The 17,516-nt window shown below is 38.3% G+C and overlaps 1 protein-coding gene and 1 long non-coding RNA gene across 8 annotated transcripts in view; both read left to right on the top strand.

Moving 5' to 3' along the window:
- LOC147831455 (uncharacterized) overlaps nucleotides 1-17,516 on the top strand; it is a 787,032-nt gene that overhangs the window by 370,041 nt on the left and 399,475 nt on the right. The window lies entirely within an intron of this gene.
- On the top strand, nucleotides 1,189-15,330 carry lim2.2 (lens intrinsic membrane protein 2.2). 7 transcript variants are annotated; one of them, XM_087303199.1, is made up of 6 exons: nucleotides 1,189-1,309; nucleotides 5,279-5,470; nucleotides 7,127-7,321; nucleotides 10,513-10,650; nucleotides 14,575-14,709; nucleotides 15,211-15,330. In XM_087303199.1, exons 3-6 carry the CDS (start codon nucleotides 7,144-7,146, stop codon nucleotides 15,279-15,281), a joined length of 522 nt encoding a protein of 173 aa, XP_087159325.1. In that variant the 5' UTR covers nucleotides 1,189-1,309; nucleotides 5,279-5,470; nucleotides 7,127-7,143; the 3' UTR covers nucleotides 15,282-15,330.

A 17,516-nucleotide genomic window follows, 5' to 3' on the forward strand; every position in this document is an offset into this window, starting at 1 on the left:
GACTTTTAATTTGTCAGTAACCTGGGTTAATCGTTTTCGGTGAATTGTATGCCGTTGCAAAATCGGCACGTTGAAGGTCTGTTTTCTTTAAAAATCAGCGATCTCCACTGGCGGAGTGATATCCGATATAAAGTGGGTCTCAGATTGTACAAGAAGCACTGCATTAAATTACATTTCCCCCCGCCATGTCTTTATAATATGAGCATTTATATTACCCCAGTATATTCAATGGAGCTTCTGCGCTAGCCTGCCAATTCTGACAGGCGCGTGCAAGTAAACGGCTTTTTGTCTCGTTTTACACTTGAGCAACTAAATGAATGCCAAAGTCTGTTTAACTGATTGTATTTGAATGACATTACAACATCAATGCTGTAAAAGGAACCGTATAAAATGAAAAAAAGGAAGTCACTGGAAGTTTATCAGTATGGGAACAACACAACTATACAAGACACCATTTGAACACTAAGGGACTTTTACTTTTCAGTCAGCCAGCTCTAGCACTTCCTGTAAACTTTTACGGTATTAAAAAATCTCTACGTTTAAGATCTGATTGCTTTAAAAAGCAGTGATCTTCACACCCTGAATGATATATGATGTAAAGTGGGTCTCAGTGTGCACAAGAGCATTATTCCTTATGTATTTAAAATATGGAAATTTATTTTACAACAGTATTTTAAGTGGAGTTTCTGCGCTCGCCCTCTGCTACTGACACTTACATGCTTAAACTACTTAACAAATGTTTAAGTCTATTTATCTAATGGTATTTTAATTACATTACAACATCGAAGGAACCTTATACAATTGAAAACAGTCAAAACCTTTCACCGGAAGTTCATTGGTGTCTGAAAAACATTTACTGTGCCCATTGTTGTTCATAAAGTAACTTTCTGAAACGCCAAATGTCCCCTTTGTGTGCTGTTGAGATGTTTGTAGCTCCTTCAGACCTCTTGTGAATCCCCCCGATGCGCGTTCACGTTCCCCGAGGGCGCGCGCTCGTTATGAAGTCCCACGCGCGGGGCCGGTGACGCAGGAGACGGGAGAGATTGAATGAACGGCGGCACAGATGCGGGGAAAATGCGGATTACCTCACATCTCACATGGCAGACTGGATCTTTCGCGCTATTGTGGCCGGAACAATGGCGGCCGCGCGCACTGGCCTTAAAAACTCTCGGCGCGCGCGCACGGAGCGCAATCTTCGCGGGAAACTGTGACCGTTAGAGAGGTGCGTGTTCATGTGATGCTAACTGCTCGCACACACTTTCTTCACACTTTTATTGGACGTTGTGCGTTTGTGTTTGACTTTCTCGAGGTGAATTGACATGTTTGTTGTCTTTAGGTTGTTTTGTTGCTGCAGACAAACGCCGGGTTGTTTTCTGTGTGGTTATGGCAGGTTTTGTGATGAATAGCGCAATTCTTCAGCCCCTGAATGAGACATCTGTGTGTATTAATGAGTGTGTGTGTCAGTCAGTGAGTATCTGTGTGAATTTGTGAGAGACTGACAATGTGTGTGTGTGTGTGTGTGTATTTGTGTATGTTTGAGTTTGTGTGTTTGACCAAGTATATGTATTTATGTGTCTATTTCTGTGCGTGTGTGTGTTTCTGTGTCTGTGTGTGAGAGAGTGTGTGTATTTGTGTCTGAGTTTGTGTGTTTTCCCAAGTATGTGTATTTATGTGTCTATTTGTGTGTGTGTTTGTGTGAGAGATAGAGTGTGTTTGTGTCTGAGTGTGTGTGTTTGACCAAGTATGTGTATTTATGTGTCTATTTGTGTGTGTGTGAAAGAGAGTGTGTATTTGTGTCTGAGTTTGTGTGTTTTCTCAAGTATGTGTATTTATGTGTCTATTTGTGTGTGTTTGTGTGAGAGAGATAGTGTATTTGTGTCTGAGTTTGTGTGTTTGACCAAGTAAGTGTATTTATATGTCTATTTGTGTGTGTGTATTTGTATCTGAGTTTGTGTGTTTGACCAAGTATGTGTATTTATGTGTCTATTTGTGTGTGTGTGAGAGAGAGATAGTGTATTTGTATCTGAGTTTGTGTGTTTGACCAAGTATGTGTATTTATGCGTTTATTTGTGTGTGTGTTTGTGTGAGAGAGATAGTGTGTGTTTGTGTCTGAGTTTGTGTGTTTGACCAAGTATGTGTATTTATGCGTTTATTTGTGTGTGTGTTTGTGTGAGAGAGATAGTGTGTATTTGTATCTGAGTTTGTGTGTTTGACCAAGTATGTGTATTTATGCGTTTATTTGTGTGTGTGTTTGTGTGAGAGAGATAGTGTGTGTTTGTGTCTGAGTTTGTGTGTTTGACCAAGTATGTGTATTTGTGGGTCTATTTGTGTGTATGTGTGTGTGAGAGAGTATATTTGTGTCTGAGTTTGTGTCTTTGACCAAGTATGTGTATTTATGTGTCTATTAGTGTGTGTGTGTCTGTGTGTGTATGCTTGACCAGCAGTGTGTGTGTGTGTGTGTGTGTGTGTGTGTGTGTGTGTTTGGAGGCAGTGTGCGAACTTTGTGTGTGTGTTTCTGTGTGTTTGTGTCAAATGTGTGTATTTATGTGTTTTGTATCTCTGTGTAGGTGTATTTGTGTCCGTATGTGTTTGTTTGACTGGCAGCGAGTGTGTGTGTGTGTGTGTGTGTGTAATTGTGTTTGTGTATATGTGTATGTGTTATTAGTGTGTCAGTGAGTGTGTATTTGTGTCAGTAAGTGCGTTCGTGTATTTATGTGCCAGTGACTGTTTCTGTATTTGTGTCAGTGAGTGTGTGTGTGTGTGTAAATGTGTTTGTGTATTTTTGTATGTGTTATTAGTGTGTCAGTGAGTGTGCATCTGTGTGTCAATAAGTGTGTGTTCGTGTATTTGTGTGCCAGTGACTGTATGTGTTTGTGTATTTGTGTGTCAGTGAGTGTGTGTGTGTGTGTGTAAATGTGTTTGTGTATTTGTGTATGTGTCATTAGTGTGTCAATAAGTGTGCGTTCATGTATTTGTGTGCCAGTGACTGTGTGTTACTGTATTTGTGTGCCAGTGACTGTGTGTTACTGTATTTGTGTCAGTGACTGTGTGTTACTGTATTTGTGTGTCAGTGACTGTGTGTGTTTCTGTATTTGTGTGTCAATAAGTGTGTGTTTGTGTATTTTTGTGCCAGTGACTGTGTGTTACTGTATTTGTGTGTCAGTGACTGTGTGTGTTTCTGTATTTGTGTGTCAATAAGTGTGTGTTTGTGTGTTTTGTGTGTCAGTGACTGTGTGTGTTTCTGTATTTGTGTGTCAATAAGTGTGTGTTTGTGTATTTTTGTGCCAGTGACTGTGTGTTACTGTATTTGTGTGTCAGTGACTGTGTGTGTTTCTGTATTTGTGTGTCAATAAGTGTGTGTTTGTGTGTTTTGTGTGTCAGTGACTGTGTGTGTTTCTGTATTTGTGTGTCAATAAGTGTGTGTTTGTGTGTTTTGTGTGTCAGTGACTGTGTGTGTTTCTGTATTTGTGTGTCAATAAGTGTGTGTTTGTGTATTTTTGTGCCAGTGACTGTGTGTTACTGTATTTGTGTGTCAGTGACTGTGTGTGTTTCTGTATTTGTGTGTCAATAAGTGTGTGTTTGTGTGTTTTGTGTGTCAGTGACTGTGTGTGTTTCTGTATTTGTGTGTCAATAAGTGTGTGTTTGTGTGTTTTGTGTGTCAGTGACTGTGTGTGTTTCTGTATTTGTGTGTCAATAAGTGTGTGTTTGTGTATTTTTGTGCCAGTGACTGTGTGTTACTGTATTTGTGTGTCAGTGACTGTGTGTGTTTCTGTATTTGTGTGTCAATAAGTGTGTGTTTGTGTGTTTTGTGTGTCAGTGACTGTGTGTGTTTCTGTATTTGTGTGTCAATAAGTGTGTGTTTGTGTGTTTTGTGTGTCAGTGACTGTGTGTGTTTCTGTATTTGTGTGTCAATAAGTGTGTGTTTGTGTATTTTTGTGCCAGTGACTGTGTGTTACTGTATTTGTGTGTCAGTGACTGTGTGTGTTTCTGTATTTGTGTGTCAATAAGTGTGTGTTTGTGTGTTTTGTGTGTCAGTGACTGTGTGTGTTTCTGTATTTGTGTGTCAATAAGTGTGTGTTTGTGTGTTTTGTGTGTCAGTGACTGTGTGTGTTTCTGTATTTGTGTGTCAATAAGTGTGTGTTTGTGTATTTTTGTGCCAGTGACTGTGTGTTACTGTATTTGTATGTCAGTGACTGTGTGTGTTTCTGTATTTGTGTGTCAATAAGTGTGTGTTTGTGTGTTTTGTGTGTCAGTGACTGTGTGTGTTTCTGTATTTGTGTGTCAATAAGTGTGTGTTTGTGTGTTTTGTGTGTCAGTGACTGTGTGTGTTTCTGTATTTGTGTGTCAATAAGTGTGTGTTTGTGTATTTTTGTGCCAGTGACTGTGTGTTACTGTATTTGTGTGTCAGTGACTGTGTGTGTTTCTGTATTTGTGTGTCAATAAGTGTGTGTTTGTGTGTTTTGTGTGTCAGTGACTGTGTGTGTTTCTGTATTTGTGTGTCAATAAGTGTGTGTTTGTGTGTTTTGTGTGTCAGTGACTGTGTGTGTTTCTGTATTTGTGTGTCAATAAGTGTGTGTTTGTGTATTTTTGTGCCAGTGACTGTGTGTTACTGTATTTGTGTGTCAGTGACTGTGTGTGTTTCTGTATTTGTGTGTCAATAAGTGTGTGTTTGTGTGTTTTGTGTGTCAGTGACTGTGTGTGTTTCTGTATTTGTGTGTCAATAAGTGTGTGTTTGTGTATTTTTGTGCCAGTGACTGTGTGTTACTGTATTTGTGTGTCAGTGACTGTGTGTGTTTCTGTATTTGTGTGTCAATAAGTGTGTGTTTGTGTGTTTTGTGTGTCAGTGACTGTGTGTGTTTCTGTATTTGTGTGTCAATAAGTGTGTGTTTGTGTATTTTTGTGCCAGTGACTGTGTGTGTTTCTGTATTTGTGTGTCAATAAGTGTGTGTTTGTGTGCCAGTGACTGTGTGTGTTTCTGTATTTGCGTGTCAGTGAGTGTGTGTATGCTTGTTTGTGTGCCAGTAAGTGTATGTGTCAATAAGTGTGGTGGGTGTGTGTTTTTTGACTGGCAGTGAGTGAATGTGTGTGTTGCTGTGTTTGAGTGTGTGTGTGTTTCTGTATTTGTGCGTTTGTGTCAGTGTTTCTGTATTTGTGTGTTTATGTGTCAGTGTGTGTGTGTTTGTGATGGTTGAGCTGGGCTGTGTAATGTGCTGATTCAGTTAGTGCTGCGCAGACGATTGTCTTTCAGACGCTCTGATGATGATCATGTTATAAACAGATGAAGCAGGACTGATGGAGCCAAATGCTGATTCACAGCAGCACTATTGTTCAGCCGGAGGAACACGGCCAGAGCTGCTCTCACTGCACAACTCAGGCCACAAGTACAGTAGAGAGTACAGGAACTTTAATATAGAGGGACAGAAGTGTTGAGTTCTACCTCAGTTTGATGGGAGTTTTGCAACAGTTATTGGTAAATTAATTGGTTGTTAATTGGTGTTTACTAAAGTGTTCTGATTGGTTGTTGACTAGTTATGTGATTACTAAAGTGTTCTGGTTGGTTGTTGACTTGTTATGTGATTACTGAAGTGTTGTGATTGGTTATTGACTCGTTATGCGGTTATTGAAGTGTTCTGATTTGCTGTTGACTCGTTATGCGGTTACTAAAGTGTTCTGATTAGTTGCTTACTCGTTATGGGGTTACTGAAGTGTTCTGATTGGTTGTTGACTTGATGCTATGTTGTTTTTAAAGTGTTCTGATTGGATGTTAGCTCTGCTATGTGGTAACTAAAATGTTTTGATTGGTTGTTGGCTCATTATGCGGTTACTAAAGTGTTCTGGTTGGTTGTTGATTTGTTGTGTGGTTACTGAAACATTCTGATTGGTTGTTGACTTGTTATGCGGTTACTGAAGTGTTCTGATTGGTTGTTGACTCGCTATGCGGTTACTGAAGTGTTCTGATTGGTTGTTGACTCGCTATGCGGTTACTGAAGTGTTCTGATTGGTTGTTGACTTATTATGCGGTTACTGAAATGTTGTATTTGGTTATTGACTCGTTATGCGGTTACTGAAGTGTTCTGATTGGTTGTTGACTCGTTATGCGGTTACTAAAGTGTTCTGATTGGTTGTTGACTCGTTATGGGGTTACTGAAGTGTTCTGATTGGTTGTTGACTTGATGCTATGTTGTTTTTAAAGTGTTCTGATTGGATGTTAGCTCTGCTATGTGGTAACTAAAATGTTTTGATTGGTTGTTGGCTCATTATGCGGTTACTAAAGTGTTCTGGTTGGTTGTTGATTTGTTGTGTGGTTACTGAAACATTCTGATTGGTTGTTGACTTGTTATGCGGTTACTGAAGTGTTCTGATTGGTTGTTGACTCGCTATGCGGTTACTGAAGTGTTCTGATTGGTTGTTGACTCGCTATGCGGTTACTGAAGTGTTCTGATTGGTTGTTGACTTATTATGCGGTTACTGAAATGTTGTATTTGGTTATTGACTCGTTATGCGGTTACTGAAGTGTTCTGATTGGTTGTTGACTCGTTATGCGGTTACTAAAGTGTTCTGATTGGTTGTTGACTCCTTATGAGGTTACTGGAGTGTTCTGATTTGTTATTGACTTGTTATGAGGTTACTGAAGTGTTCTGATTTGTTATTGACTTGTTATGAGGTTACTGGAGTGTTCTGATTGGTTTTTGACTCGTTATGAGGTTACTGAAGTGTTCTGATTGGTTATTGACTCGTTATGAGGTTACTGAAGTGTTCTAATTGGTTGTTGGCTCATTATTATGCAGTTAATAAAGTGTTCTGATTGGTTGTTGGCTCATTATTATGCAGTCACTAAAGTGTTCTGATTGGTTGTTGGCTCATTGTTATGCAGTCACTAAAGTGTTCTGATTGGTTGTTGGCTCATTGTTATGCAGTCACTAAAGTGTTCTGATTGGTTGTTGGGTTGTTATGCAGCTACTAAAGTATTTTGATTGGTTGTTGGGTTTTGCAGTTACTAAATTGTTCTGATTGGGTTCGGCTCATTGTTATGTTTTCACTACAGTGTTCTGATTGGTCGACTCGTTGCTATGCAGTTGCCACTGGCGGGCAGGGCCTCACTATGTTTTTGTGTGTGTGTTTTTAGGACGCCGTGTCTGATTGATGGTCTTCACTTTGGTACGCGGGGCCTCACTGTGTGGTGTGGCGGCCCTCGTGCTCCTCATCATCTCCACCTCCACAGACTATTGGATGCAGTATCGCTACTCAGGGAACGCAGCCAATCAGGGGCTCTGGAGGTTTTGCATCAATCGCAGGTGCCACGCTCACACGCTGACCGTCGGTGAGAACACACACACACACACTCAGCTCATTTACATTCAATACAGCTATGGTAAAACGGAGAGACCTGCAGAATCTGTTTCTCTGGATTTAACATGATTGTGTTAATGAGTTTGATTCACAACAAATTACAGCATTTGTTAATTAAATAACTAAAATGAAAGAAGGACAGTGATTGTCATTGCTTTATGACAATAGTATACATTTAATATGAAATTTTAAAGTACTATTATCAGATGCTTAACATTATAAGTCAACATTTTACTCTCGCTTCTATATTTATATTGTGATTTATCCATGCCATATTTGAACAGATTTCCATGATAACATGTGTTTAATTAGGGCTGCAACAACGAATCGATTGAATCGATAAAAATTGATTACTAAAAGCGTTAGCAAGGAATTTCATAATCGATTCGTTGTGTCGCGCATTTTATTAATAAAAAACACTTTGGTTCAGCATGGAGCGGAGTGAATACGGTCTCTCTCGCGTACCTATACACTGATAGTACGGCACCTCGTAAGCTGCGTCCCAAATGGCACACTTTGCACTATGTACTTATGCACTTACACACTCAACAGGATAGTATATGTATGTAGTGTTGTCCCAAATGGCTCACTAATGTTTTTTTACTAAGCGGAAATTCAAACCGTTTCCCTGATGACGTTTGACGGTTGCCAAATCAGTGAAATAAACGACCAAATGATCAAATAATACCTGCCGTGAGTGTAACCGCATTCACCATCGGGAGGCGCTATAATCACTCTCATTGGAGAATTTTGCTTTCACCATCCAAAATAAATAAAGTTATCCAACATGTGCCCCCGATAGCTCCGCCCCTTCCGCTACGTTAGCAAACCTGCGGTCGTTGAGTGCGTGAAGTGTCCATCATTACACACTACATTTTACCAGCTGAATGAGTGCATCATCCGGGTAATTAAAGTGCACTCATTATTTTTAGAGTTTTCAGTGTGAACACACTGCTCATACTACAAAATGGCATAGAATAGTGCATAAGTATGCGATTTGGGACGCAGCTACAGTATAGACAGGGATGAGGAGGAATGGAGTTCAACAGCAGGGTCCACTTTTTGTTCTGTTTGGAAGTGAGGACCATAAAGTCTCTGGTGCTGATGTTTTACTCGTTATCCAGCTTGACAAGCATGACAAGTTAGCGTTAGCTCGTTCACCTTTAGAGCGGCACCTGAGTAAATCAAACTGGCGCTGAGCAGAGCTCTCAGTAAGGGACCGTCGGAAAAGTGCTTCTTTTTCGGTTTTTTTTTTTTCGAAAACAAAACCAATTTAACTCCGCTGAGAGACGTGTCATATTATCACAATTATGCAGCGTTTTACCCGCCTTATGCTTAATTTATGTTTCAGACATGTAAATAAACACAAGTACTAGTAAAACAAAACATTTAGAGTTTGTAAAACACACAAGAAAGTCTAAAAATCCATTCACATATATTTTGCCGATGTGTTTTACTACACACAGAAAGTAACTATAATGTTGAATCTACTCTTCTCCAAGTTCTCCAGCCACTTACTTGCATGTATTTGGGGAGTAACTGGTGAATTTATGTGCTGAATCCTTAATCGCGCGCAGCTGCAAGTAAACATGGCGACGACCATCTCACGTTATAGATCACCATCACTTACACGTTTATGTGAACTGTTAAAACTTCTGTTTGAGATTATAACTTATTGAGATTATTTTTCTTACTCAATTCACAAATAATTTAACTTGTTTTAAGTAAACAATCTCTTAATTTTGAGCTGTTTTCTTTTTCAGAAAACAAGACATAATTTCTTATGCTATTTCATGTGTCTAATGTGTATCTTGATTTAAAAATCATTTGATATTTGGAGTGAACACAGGACAAAACTACTTTTTATTTCCATTTTATTTTTCTATTTCTATTTATTTTATTTTTCTATTTCTTTTTATTTTATTTTTCTATTTCTATTTATTTTATTTTTCTATTTCTTTTCATTTTATTTTTCTATTTATTTTATTTTTCTACTTCTATTTATTTTAATTTTCTATTTCTTTTTATTGTATTTTTTATTTCTATTTATTTTATTTTTCTATTTCTATTTATTTTATTTTTCTATTTCTTTTTATTATATTTTTCTATTTCTATTTATTTTATTTTTCTATTTCTTTTTATTTTATTTTTCTATTTCTATTTATTTTATTTTTCTATTTCTATTTATTTCATTTTTCTATTTCTATTTTAGTTTTATTGTTTATTTTTATTACTACTATTACAGTTCAGGGATGAATCATTTTTGAATTAACGGTTGGAAATTAATGCTTTTCTTTTTTTAAATCCGATTCATCGATTAATCGGAAAAACTAAATTGACAGATTAATCGATTATTAAAATAATCGTTAGTTGCAGCCCTATATATATTTTTTTTATATTTATTTTTGGCCTTTTTGCCAAAGGGGAGGGAGTAGGGTCGGGAAATGTCCTCAAGCCGAGATTCGAACTCGGGATGCCCTGAAGTGCTACTGCACCATATGTCAGCGCTCTAACCACTCGGCTATTTCGCTGACGGTGTCGCTGACGGTGGTAGATGTGGCACATCCAGTTTTTCTAAGGCACATGCAGAATTTTTTTCTGGCTACGCTAATGAGATATATACAGTGGTGTGAACAATTGTTTGCCCCCTTACTGTTTACTTGTAATTGTTTGCCCCCCTTACTGTGTTGCATGTCACACTTTAATGTGTCAGATCATCGAACAGATTAAAGTATTAGTCAAAGATAACACAAGTAAATATGCAGTTCTGAAATTAAGGTTATTATTAAGCGGAAACTAAATGCTACAAAATAATAAAAAATTGGCTTGTGGCACAAGATGGCGCTGGTGAGCTTCCGAGATGCAACTGTGTGCGCATTTATTTCCGGTTGTATAGAACTATGAAGGAAGAGGTGAAGATTTCCCATTTTTGTTACCAAAAATGAGCATGCTTAAAACAATAAATAAAAAAAAAAATTTTTTAGATGTCCCACGAAAGTAAACGTGCACACACTTGCATCTTGAAAACTCACCGGCGCCATCTAGTGCAACTAGCCCAAAAACCACTCATGATTTTCTGTATCTGGATAATAAAAATCTGGTCCTAGGAAGTGTAAGTTTGGGTGCTAGTGAAGATGATGTGTGTGTTTGTGTGCCTTGCAGCATTCTGGGATGCCACCCGGGCCTTCATGCTGCTGTCGGTGCTGAGCTGCTTTGCTGGAGTCCTGCTGGGGCTCACAGCATCCAAAAGAGCCAGAAGCAGAAGAGTGAAGACTGGAGGAATCACACTGCTACTGTCCGGTAAGACATACTCATATATGCACATGCTCTTACACACACCCGCACACACATGCATCTATATATATATACACACTACCTGACAAAAGTCTTGTCGTTAAGCCCAGTTGTAAGAGCAACAAATAATAACTTGACTTGAAGTTGTTTATCTGGAAGTGTCAGAAGGTGGATTTCTCTGATGAGTCATCTGTTGATCTGCATCCCAATCATCACCAATACTGCTGAAGACCTACTGGAACCCACATGGCGCCAAGATTCTCACAGAAATCAGTCAAGTTTGGTGAAGGAAAAGTCATGGTTTGGGGTTGCATTCAGTATGGGGGCGTGCGAGAGATCTGCAACATCATCAGCCTGAGGTATCAAGACATTTGTGCTGCCCATTACATTACAAACCACAGGAGAGGGACAATTCTCCAGCAGGATAGCGCTCCTTACCATACTTCAGCCTCCACATCAAAGCTCCTGAAAGCAGAGAAGTTCAAGCTGCTCCAGGATTGGCCAGCCCAGTCACCAGACATGAACATTATTGAAGATTAATCCATTCTATACTGGACATTATTTCTGTTCAGTGATGAGACTTTTGTCTAAGCAGAGTCAGACCTTACTGTCCTAATGAAATCATTAATAATCAAGGCATGATCATATTTTATTTTAGTAAAATAAGCATGATCTAGAGGCCGTTGCCTTTCATATAAGCCACTCCTGATACCAAACGATCAGCTAGAAGTCAAGATATTATTTGTTGGTTCTTAAACTTGGATAGGCGACAATACGTTTGTCAGGTATTGTATATACACACATTCATATATATATATATATATATATATATATATATATATATATATATATATATATACATATATATATATATATATTAGTGCTGTCAATCTATTAAAAAAATTACTAATTAATCACACTTTTTTAATGTAAACACAAGTGACTGAAACTTGAAATTTTGACTATTTAAATGTTAAATTAATGTAGACACAAGACAAAAACTATTTAAATTCAAAATATAATTGTTTATTAGTATTTGTGTTTAACAGATTTCCTCATGTAAACACCAAACCCAAAATAAACCATCAAGATCCTGGCTTGACAGCCATATTTATTACAGAAATTAAAACACAGGCATGTTAATGACATTTGAATTTCAAAAATGTCAATGCCAATAAAGAAATTGATTTCCATGTTGGATTCTAAGTGGACTGCAAAAAAATGTCAAAATACAGGCATTACAGAAATGAAAAATTATAATAATAATAAAGTATTGAATACAAACAGTTGCACTCATTGTAAAGTTGTATTGCTGTAAGTCGAGAACATAAATTATAAAGTAGAAACAATTTTGCTCAGTCCTCCTTTACATTTATCTAGTTGCTAAGACAGTCCACGCCGCTCTTTAGGTACGTCTCGCGCGCACGCGCCCCTACTCAGATACGTCGCTCACTCAACCTCTGACACAGACACACACACACACACAGACAGACACACACAATGCGCCGGAGTGACTTCCTTCAGATTCAACACGCTTGATCGCTCTGGAGCCTGGTGATGGGACATTAATTGTTTTATACTCAAACTTGCCTTCAAAAAGTGCTTCCTTGACCTTATCCATATTTCTTTGCATGTCTAACATGTCCACCACAACAAGAAGTAGAAAAAAACTGCAACTGCGCTAATTGCTTTATTTTTTTTTAACGTGTTAAATATTTCAAATTAATCGCATGCGTTAATGCACTAGTTTTGACAGCACTAATATATATATATATATATATATTAGGGATGTAACGGTATTGTAAATACCGTCATACCGCAATATTAATTTTTTTCGATATTACCGTAGTCGCATGACTCGGTAAAACTATAGTTCTTCTGAGAAAATTTGCTCAGGCGAATGAAGCGAACGGGAGGTAGCGAAAACTACAATTCCCATCAGCCCAGGCTTGGCCATAATCCCTTGCGGCCTTTTGTCGCTACAGATCCAGTAATGCGGAAATGGAGTGTGCTGCTAGAAGCGGGGATCAAAAAGAGCTGGAAAACCCTAAAGCGGGTGTTGTCGCCGCGCGCGTACTGAATAGTGGTGTTGTTGCGCAAGTTCTTATCAGCTGTGTTGTCGCGCGCGTACTGTAAAGCGGGGACAGAGGGTATGTCGCGTCGCGGGGGCACTTTTGATCATTTTGGAAGGGAACTTTCTATCCAAGACTAAAAAGGGCATGTGCACTGCACAGGTTGAGCCCTGCGTGTGCACGTGCCTGCAAGTTGGGGAATACGACTAATAATCAGTCATGGGGACTGCAGAAACACAGCACACTGTTCAGATTGATGCAGACATGAGATCTCTATCTCACTCATGGTTTGTCCTCTCAAGTGGTGGAAAGACAATGCACAACGTTACCCACTGCTGTCAACCTGGGCCAAGTCATATCTCTCTTGTCCCAGAAACCTCAGTCCCAAATGAGAGGGGTTTTTTCTGTTGCAGGGGACATTGTAAATACCCAGAGATACCAGCTTTTACCAGATTATATTTATATGATTATTGTCCTTTAAACCCATCTCTATCTAAGTGAGTGAGTGATTAAATGTTGAATGTGATGAGTTTTCAACAATACTAAATTGAAACTTAATTTTTTTACATGGTTTAATATTTTTTTGTTATTAAAATTGAAGTTCCTGTTTCAAAGCTTACAGATAGATGACTAATTTGTATGTCATTGACACTTTTGGCACTTTTTGGAGTATTTTCATAAGTTTTGTTTTTTCCTGTAAATGATTCAATAAATACCGTACCGTGACATTCATACCGAGGTATTACTGTACCGTGAAATTCTGATACCGTTACATCCCTAAAATATATATATATATATATATATATATATATATATATATATATATATATATATATATATATATATATATATATATATATGTAACAACAAAAGTAAGTATCAGACTTTTATTTTGAAATGTGTGTGCGACAACCGTACCATTTGACATGTGAAATTTCATTTAATTATAGCAACAAATATGTCAAAGCGCAAGTACGACCTTGAATATGTAAAGTGTGGATTTACTTATATTGACGACAAAAAAGGCTTAAAGCCTCAGTGTGTCATATGTAGTGAGCATGAAACCTTCTGAATTGAAACGACATTTAGAAATCAAACATCCCAGTTGCAAGGACAAACCTGTGGACTATTTTCAAAGACGACTCCAATAGCTGAGGGCATCACAAAAGTGCCGAACATCTTCACGTTCAAAACAAGTACTGAGTGCACATCGTACTGTGTAGCTCACCTTTTAGCAAAGGCTTAGAAAGCCCACAGAACAGCAGATGAGCGAATAACTGGTGATTATTATAATAATGGTTATGATCCCTTTAATCATTTTACTTTCATTTGCTGGTTTGTTCTGTTCAACAGGATCAGGTGTTAATGTTTTATTAACAGTTCAGTTTAGTTAATGGTAACTGAACTTTCCCTTACCCTAACCACTGTTTACAGTATTTGACGTTTTTACTCTGTAATATTACTGTAATCTGATCCATTTTGATTTATCGGTCACTGCTTGTGTATGTTAACAAATAAATACAAATGAATTATAATTCCTAAAATTATATCATAGTTCCTAAAAATGTGGGTCCCATGGCCAAACCAGTTGAGAACCACTGCAGTAGAAGACACTTTTACTATGACCCAAAACACACCAGTGTCAAGATTTGAAAATTAATTATGAGTTTAACCCTTTTGAATTACATGGACACATGTCCACATAAACACGCTCAACATTGCAACTGTGGAATGAGTCCAGACTATATATATATATATTGTCATGATGATTCATAGTATCTGGATGAGCCTTAATGCCATGATTGACCAATCAGAATCAAGTATTCCAGAGAGTTGGTTGTGTGTGTGTGGGTTTCAGGGTTTCTGGCTCTGCTGGCGTTGTCCATCTACACAGGAATGACCATCAGCTACTTCGGCCGGCGCTACATCGACTGGCGTTTCTCCTGGTCCTTCATTCTGGGCTGGATTTCCGTCATTCTGGCTCTCGCTGCAGGTCAGTCATCGTAAAACACACACTTCATATAGAATAAACACACGTCTACTGTCTGTCTACACACATCAAACCTCAATTGTATAAAAGCAAAATAATGCGATGATTAATTAAACTAATCGTTGTGTTTATTGTAGTTTTTTGACATTATTTTGCCCTGGTTTGGACTGATTTCTTGTGAGCTTTATAATGAATTATGTTGTATATGATTTGTACTCTTTCAGAAAATTAACTAAATATTTTTTATTATTACATTTTTTTCATTATTTTTTCTGTGTGTGTGTGTGTGTGTGTTATAGTAGTTTTGTCTTTGCATGTTGTGTTTCTGTATTTTTAAAAATGTGTTTGTGTTTGTACTGTAGTTGTTTTATCTGTGTATGTGTGTGTTTCAGGACTTTCCTCAGTGTTTTTGATGGCGTGTTTTATCTGTGTGTATTATGTGTGTGTTTCAGGAGTTTCCTCAGTCTTGATGGTGTGTATATTGTGTGTGTGTGTGTGTTTCAGGAGTGCTGAAGGTTTGTGCGTATCAGAGAAGTGTTTCTGAAGCGACGCCTGTGAGTGTTTCTGACAGCTGAAATCCTTCACATGCACATGATCAACAATAATAAACACTGCTGACTCTCACTGTCAGACTGTTCATTACACACACATATATACAAACACTCAGAGAGTTATCGTCTGTAATACCATCTGCCCAGCAGAGGGCGATCACTGGACAAATACACAAACACATGACGTTCACAGAACTGTTACATCTGGTACTTGTCATTAACCAGGGGTTTCAGGACAGCACTTTCACACTTGACCAACTCAAATATTCAGTAAAATCATTTAAACGACCATATTTTTAAATAAAATAATTTTTTCTTACTTTTTTTTTGTAAATTTTATCAAACTAAATAAATTATAATAAAAAATATACATTTTTACAAATTAAAATCACACTTTTATTTACATGTGTCATTAAACTTACACTACACTATTGTAATGGATACCACTGTCAAATACACTTTTAATATACTCGAGCACAGTGGTTCTCAAACTTTTTTCATCAAGTACCACCACAATGAGCAGTATTGAAATACGTTGCGTGGTAAGCCCAGTAAAGCAGCTAAAGCTCTGAACAACACCTGGAAATGTTGCCTGGACCTCAGAAATATAGGCTATACAATAATATAATAAAAATTATTATATGCCATATTCATATATAAATCATTTTTGATACATTTTGAAATATATGCACAGTAGCATGTACATGTAACATATTTGATTCCTCCGCGTACCACTAGAAGGAAGCCCGCGTTAACATTAACATTATTTAAGTTAAGGTTAGTTTTTATATCCATCTGTCTCTCCATCCCTCCGTCCATCCATCCATCCATCCATCCATCCATCCATCCATCTATCTATCTATCTGTCTATCTATCCATCCATCCGTCCATCATCTATCTATCCATCTATCTGTCTATTCATCCGTCCATCCATCTATCCATCCATCCATCCATCCATCTATCTATCTATCTATCTATCTATCTATCTATCTATCTATCTATCCGTCCATCATCTATCTATCCATCTATCTGTCTATCCATCCGTCCGTCCATCTATCCATCCATCCGTCCATCCATCCATCCATCCATCCATCCATCCATCCATCTATCTATCTATCTATCTATCTATCTATCTATCCGTCCATCATCTATCTATCCATCTATCTGTCTATCCATCCGTCCGTCCATCTATCCATCCATCCATCCATCTGTCTCTCCATCTATATCCATCCATCCGTCTCTCCTACTATCTATCCATCTATCCGTCTATCCATCCGTTCGTCCATCCATCCATCCATCCGTCTCTCCATCTATCTATCCATCTGTCTATCCATCCGTCCATCCATCCATCCATCCATCTCTCCTACTATCTATCCATCTATCTGTCTATCCATCCATCCGTCCATCAATCTGTCTCTCCATCTATCTGTCTATCCATCCGTCCATCCATCAATCCATCCATCCATCCGTCCATCCATCCATCTCTCCATCTATCTGTCTATCCATCCATCCGTCCATCATCTATCTATCCATCTATCTGTCTATTCATCCGTCCGTCCATCTATCCAGCCATCCATCCATCCATCAATCTGTCTCTTCATCTATCTATCCATCCATCCGTCTCTCCTACTATCTATCCATCTGTCCGTCCATCCATCCATCCATCCGTCTCTCCATCTATCTATCCATCTGTCTCTCCATCCCTCCATCCATCCATCCGTCTCTCCATCTATCTATCCATCCCTTCGTCCATCCATCCATCCATCTATCTTATCTATCTATCTATCTATCTATCTATCTATCTATCTATCTATCTATCTATCTATCTATCCGTCCATCATCTATCTATCCATCTATCTGTCTATCTATCCATCCATCCATCCATCCATCCATCAATCTGTCTCTCCATCTATCTATCCATCCATCCGTCTCTCCTACTATCTATCCATCTATCCGTCTATTCATCCGTCCATCCATCCGTCTCTCCATCTATCTATCCATCTGTCTATCCATCCGTCCATCTATCCATCCATCCATCCATCCATCTCTCCTACTATCTATCCATCTATCTGTCTATCCATCCGTCCATCCATCAATCCATCCGTCCATCCATCCATCTCTCCTACTATCTGTCTATCTGTCTATCCATCTGTCCATCCATCCATCTATCCATCCATCCATCTGTCTCTCCTACTATCTATCCATCTATCTGTCTGTCCGTCCATCCATCCAACCATCCATCCGTCTCTCCATCTATCT

Source organism: Danio rerio, chromosome 22 (genome assembly GCF_052040795.2).
Source record: "Danio rerio strain M-AB ecotype USA chromosome 22, GRCz13ab, whole genome shotgun sequence".
Classification (NCBI taxonomy): domain Eukaryota; kingdom Metazoa; phylum Chordata; class Actinopteri; order Cypriniformes; family Danionidae; genus Danio; species Danio rerio.